This window comes from Rhamphochromis longiceps, linkage group LG22 (genome assembly GCF_057381845.1).
Source record: "Rhamphochromis longiceps isolate RC_006_pf linkage group LG22, R_longiceps_female_GT1.1, whole genome shotgun sequence".
Taxonomy (NCBI): Eukaryota; Metazoa; Chordata; class Actinopteri; order Cichliformes; family Cichlidae; genus Rhamphochromis; species Rhamphochromis longiceps.
In genome coordinates, this window is record NC_140577.1 from 13128154 (window position 1) to 13134084 (window position 5931).

General features: G+C 40.0%; 1 protein-coding gene across 1 annotated transcript; it reads right to left on the reverse strand.

The window, feature by feature from the left end:
* Nucleotides 1-581: 581 nt before the first annotated feature.
* LOC146643651 (ictacalcin-like) lies at nt 582-2660 on the reverse strand. Its single transcript, XM_085396430.1, has 3 exons — nt 2552-2660; nt 1103-1248; nt 582-889 (listed from the first exon to the last, which is right to left on the reverse strand). The coding sequence occupies exons 2-3, from the start codon at nt 1238-1240 to the stop codon at nt 749-751; spliced, it is 279 nt and encodes a 92-aa protein (XP_085252556.1). The 5' UTR covers nt 1241-1248; nt 2552-2660; the 3' UTR covers nt 582-748.
* Between the last annotated feature and the right edge of the window lie 3271 nt (nt 2661-5931).

A 5931-nucleotide genomic window follows, 5' to 3' on the forward strand; every position in this document is an offset into this window, starting at 1 on the left:
TTTAACCAATGAAATCAGTATGTTTTGCAACAATAAAGTTGCAAAGGGCCCGAGAGAGCTCGTTAGTTTTGCCCATCATTAAATGTTTCTTCATGCATTCAGTACTTTTTCCCTGTGTCATTTCCGAATATTACGCATATCTTAATTCATTGTGTGGAAATGGGTTCCAAAACTGAAACCCAGAGTGTGTTAAATTTAAGGATGTATGATATAAGGATGTTTTGCTTAAGAAGTTCACTTTTTATTAGTGAGATCAGGCTTGTGTTCTTGCTTCTTTCAAAAGTTTCTTCAGTGCAACTTCAAAAAGCCTGCTCTGGTAGATATTTTCAGTTCTGCATCTCTGTCAGCGTTGGTGACATCCTTCCTGTCAGAACTTGCAGTGGTATTGCTCCTTTCCTGAAGACACTTCAGGAAACTTAGACGATACTTCAGCTGCAAAGCATGAACTCTGCTGATAGAAAGATTTTGATTTCCGAGGCAAACATTCTTGTTATCATAAGCCTTCCAAAGATTCTGCAATTGCTCAATACTGGAACAAATAGTTCTCCCAGTTAAAGAATGCACAAAATGCAACTCTAGTCTTTCAGAGAGAGAAAAAAAAAGATTTATTTCATTTTGGATTTCAGTACAAGTTTGAATTCACTGTCATATATTTGTGTTTATATCTTTTTCAAAAAAGCTGTCAAGGGACACTTCCTGTCACCGAACGGCAGCTCTCTCAGTTGGCCGCAAGGTGGCGCTTGGATCCTTATTTTTCGGTGAAGAAATCGTTGCAGAGCATAGTGAGGCAGGCGACCAGCGTGACATACTCTTGAAAATCCACAGTGCCGTCCGCGTTTGCGTCCAGATCCTTGAAGATCTTGTCCATTTTTGCCTTGTCAGTGGATTTCTGCAGTGGAGAAAAGTGTTAGCTTGAATTTAGACACTAAGTGATCATAAAACAAAGAACTGCTCAGCCTACTTCTGCCCAAATAGTTGCGCAAACCACAGTGGAAAATCTGTGTATTTTCCACTCTCTCAAAGTAAAAGCTCTGCATCAGTTTGCCAGTGTTTTCAGGCAACCTACTGGGTGTGAGATAGAGGGAGGATAGAGACCACTCACGCCAAATATGTCTCCAAGCTCATTTTGAAGAAGTTCCTTCAGCTCTCCCTTGCTTAGGGTGAGTTTGTCTCCCTCCTTGCCAGAGTATTTATGAAAGGCGCCAATGAGCAGTGCCATAGCCTGCTGGATGTCAGACATGATTAGGGCTAGTTTAGGGAGACAGAAGGAAAACAAAATGTTACGTCTGAGACTGCAGTGGTATTTGTTTATACAGGAAATTCACACTGATTAAAGAAAGATGCCTCCTCTGAATAACGTTTACACATAATTCTGCTATGACTCATTATCTGGTGCAGATTAGGCTGAATCACGTGGTATTGTGGTCAAATGTAGGATCTTAACAAAGGACATCATTGATATTTGGAACACGAGGAATTATTTAGAAGTAAACGAGGGAGAAAAAGGGGAATAGGCAGGGCCTGTTTGGTAAAACCAGAGTGAAAGAGATTGAGTCGTTTAACCCTGTGAGGTCCATTTTAGGTTTGCCTAAAATAATGATGCAATGAAGCTCCTTTCAGTTACTTTTGAACCACTTCTGCAAATTAAATTGCTAATATATTTAAATTCTGGAATTATATATGTAAACATGCAGTAAAACATATGCATGTGCAAGTGCATACTGGAGGTCATAGCAGAAAACAGTGGCTGATATTACTGTTTGTCTTTGCCAAAGTTTCTCTGGGTTCTCAGTGGAGCTTGATAAAAATAAACTCAAGATATCCACCTGGGCCCCACCACTCTTATTTCCCTTTTCAGCGGTCTCTAATGTAGCGTCTCTGCCAAGTGACACAGGACATTGTTATGGCAACAGCAGAAGGAGATAAGGAAGCAGGTTGCAGCTTAATTAAAGTCCCCAAAGCAACATCAGATGTCTGTTCTTCTAACATAGTATATCTAAATTATGCGTTCTTTCCACTTGACTGTATAAACCCAAGAGATTTGCTAGTGGTTATGTTGTGAGTCATACAGTGCTTTCCCCTCTTTAGGGAACACTAAGCTGAGGAAACTTTGGCATCAGAGAGTTTGGAAACCGAAGGGAGTTACAAGGAAAGAGAGCACAAAACCTCATTCCTCAATTAGGTTGCAGTTAAAGGTGAGAATCGAGGGGTGCTGCTAACCAAAAAAACCCTTTAATGCATCCGTAAAAATGAGTTTCCAAACAAGTTAGTGGGATTTAGACAAAATGAGCTCAGTCTTTTGCAGCATCAAGTTTCATAAGCAAGAAGAGAAGTTTAAACATTAAAGTCCACATGGATGTGACAAACTTTGCAGTTCATCAATACTTTTCTGCTAATTCTTAATGTGCATTCATACAAAACTAACTGTAATGAGCATTGCTTGATCAAAATGAACAAACAAACAATCAAGAAAACCCAGGAAAGGTTTCCAGAGCGAGCAAATAAAAGCAGATAACAAACAAAAAAAGCACTTGTAGGATTTTCTACTCACCAGTGCTGAGGTTTAAGACAATTGGAGGCTACTGTTGATCTTGGTAGAGCTGTTGTGATGAACCAATGGGTGGCAAAGATGCTTTATACATCACCACACCCAGTGTCCCTCCCCCCCTCCCTCTAGAATGCTCCTTTCATCTCCAACCACTCCTCCTTCCTTCATTTTTTTAAAACATATTCTTTAACAAACACGACACTCGTGTGCTGTTACAGTGAATGTTTGAATTTGAGGATTTGGAGAATTCTAAAAACTTGCAGCATGTCTTACAAAATGTTTCTGACGTTATGATCTCAGGACTGCTTTTGAATCTGGAATTGCTGCAGAACAAAAGACAATAAAATATGAAATGTAAAGTTTGGGGTGCTGTGTCTTTAAGAGGACAATTAAAGTAAATTAAATAAATAATGGTCATGTAACAGTCTTACAAAATACCCTTTTTGCAGTGATGGATTCAAGACTATAAAAATGTTATGTTTATTGTTGATTTACAGTTTTTTATTTCACCCATTTGATTGACTTTATGTGACTATATTTTGGGGAAACCCCATGAGCAGCATTTTGTGGCATCTCTCTTCGAGGCTTTTGCTGATGAAAGGAGGGAAGCAGCATTTACATGTGAACTGAATCACGTTTTGTGCTCCATTTGAAGGTCACTTTTGTTAATTCTGTAAAAGAAAGTCCACAGTTTGGTTCGTACATTTCATTCCGTCATAAACGAGTTTCTTGTGACTTTTGGTGGTGGAGTCATGGGACAAATGTTTGATCTGCTTTTAGAGATTTTAGAAGTAATTTTGCCCCGAATAAGAAACTTTGATCTTTACAAGATTTCATACATGATTTTGAAGCATTTGTGCTATTATGTAAATGCCGTTTTTCTACAAATGCATTAAAATTCTTTTTGACTTTTCTAACAGGATGACCAAACCCACTTCCTCTTTTTAAAAACTTACCGCTTGGCACAATAGGACCAAAGAAATGAACAGTTACGTATGTTTTAAGCAAAACGTGCATCGCAGGAACCCTTAATTGTACCAACTAATTTCTGGTGTGTTTCTTTTGTATGTAATTAAAAATTTTCTTTTTTATTGACTTGTTTGAGATGCACATTATGTTAAAGTAAAAACACGGGGACAGTGACTCACTAGCACTGATTGTTATGGTTGTGAGTGGATCCACTCTTCTTTACAATTTTGCAGAGAGGCTGTGACTCATAGTCATGTCCCCAAAACCAAAGTCACAGAGTCCAAAAAAAAAGCAAAGGAAGGAAGGAAGAAAAGAAAAAAAGCTGCACTGTGGCAACTCTGTTTGCATGTTTGTTTCTCCCTGTCCGTGTGGCCTGTTGCATAACTTGAATTAGATATTTCTGACATTGGTCTGGGCATTGTTTAGTCCTGTAATTAACAACTTCAAAGCGCAGCTGAAAGCAGATGATAGGTTAGAATTCACTGTCACCATCATTCACAGCATTTTTAAACATTGTGCCATCCTTCTTCACTGTGTGGAAATCATGAGTCACACATCTTCCTGTCGCCTTTTTCTCGATCTTATTCACTCACTCACATTTACCAAATAATGGAGGGAGTATCCATGGTCACCACATCCTGTGTCATATCCAGCTGTGATACACACAAAACTGTTTGTTCAGTACAACTGGAGTGGATTTAATCACACTCACTCAGACCAATTTTTAACACTATAATTACAGATATGTGCCATCTAGTGGTTACAAACAGACATTTTTAGTGTCCAGCTCCAGCCATGTGTGCTCTAATGTAAGTTGTTTCTTCAGAAAGACATACGTCATGCAAATGCTGCATAGTGAATGTCACCCTAGAACCTTGTAGCTAGGATTATAGAAATAATGAAGTCATGCATCTACAAGTACCCGTTGAGGGAAACTATTTGGAGGTATGCAGCAGAGACAGTTTAAGATACAAATCACAGGAAATGACTGGAGGAAGTATTCAAGAGTTTTATTAAGGTAACACTAATAATAGAAAAAAAAGACCTCAACAGAACTGCACTAAAAGATGCTCTAAAATTATGTACGCATATGTGCATCTATCATCTTCATTGTATCAGCTGAAGTATCAAAAGTAAAAACTGAAGTGAAAGGCTACAAGACATGCATAATATTATCATTCATATGTCATGACTTTAGCTGGAGGGAGTAAATTAATGTTTCCATGTATTGATGTTCAAGGCCTTTACAGCCAGTCTGGTTGTTGTTTATTCAATTAATAAGTTTAGTGCCTCATTTGTAAAACACTCAACTTCATGCACTAAATTTATTATAACATAAAAAACTGCATACAACACTGCGCTAGAAAACCTTGCCTTGTAAACAAGGTTTTTTTAAGGTGGGTGAAAACTTGCAAATTCTTCAAAACATACTTAACTAGAAGTACATGGTTAGATTTTACCACTGTCTCATGTTTGCAGTTTGCATGTATGCACCTAAACCTTTAGGTCATAGGCTCTTTATGTCACGGTCTGGCTGGCAGACCATGGGGATATGGGGGAATGAGGACCCAAAACGCATGGTTCTGCAATACAAACAGTGCACTTTATTTACAGCGAAGGCTGTAAACACAATAACTCCCCGTTGCTCCCTTGAATCCTGTGTGTGTGTGCTCCCCTCCAACGTCTGTGCTCGTGCTACCCGCTGTTGTGTTCTCGCACACCCTGTGTGTGCTGCCGTTCTGGTCCACTCTTCCACCTGGGGGGAAAACCACAAAAACAGCCATCAACACCAACCCCGGCAGGCATACACGAACAGCACCGTTGTACGCTGACAGAGACACACTAACTTGGGTAGACAACTCAATGATCCCACGCCGGTGGGAGCTCCAACACTCTCCTAAGTAGCTCCCCCAACGAGCCCTGATCACCAACAGGTGTGTGGCAGGAACTTCCGGTGTGGCCAGTGCTCCTGCAGGGGCACACCCATCAGGCCTGCATGTGGCTGTTCTCCATCCTCCAGCCACACATGTACACACCCACACCCTGCCTATACATATAATGAGTGGAACACAGACTAACACAGCATTGTGCAGAAAGACACACACATCACCAAATAACAACAACAATAATAATAATCATAATAATAATAACAACAACAGTCCAAACTGCTCACGGACCCCCGAGTCCTCCAGAGCCGGGTCCGTGACACTTTATTTTGGTAACCTGTTTTGGTGTCAACTTCTGTCAGTTCAACTGGTTCAAAGCTCCCTCTCTGTGTGTCTATCAATAAAAGAACAGAAGAGAAGTGAAACAGAAGAATCAGGTTATAAAATACACATTTTGGGGCGATCGTGGTTCAAGAGTTGGAAGTTCGCCTTGTAATTGGAAAGTTGCCGGTTCGGGCCCCGACTTGG

Bases quoted from the DNA above. Each gene is read 5' to 3' on its own strand.
- LOC146643651 (XM_085396430.1), bottom strand. From the start codon at position 1,240: ATGTCTGACATCCAGCAGGCTATGGCACTGCTCATTGGCGCCTTTCAT. The intron at 890-1,102 runs GTGAGTGGTCTC...TCTCCACTGCAG, and splicing joins AGCTTGGAGACATATTTGGC to AAATCCACTGACAAGGCAAA.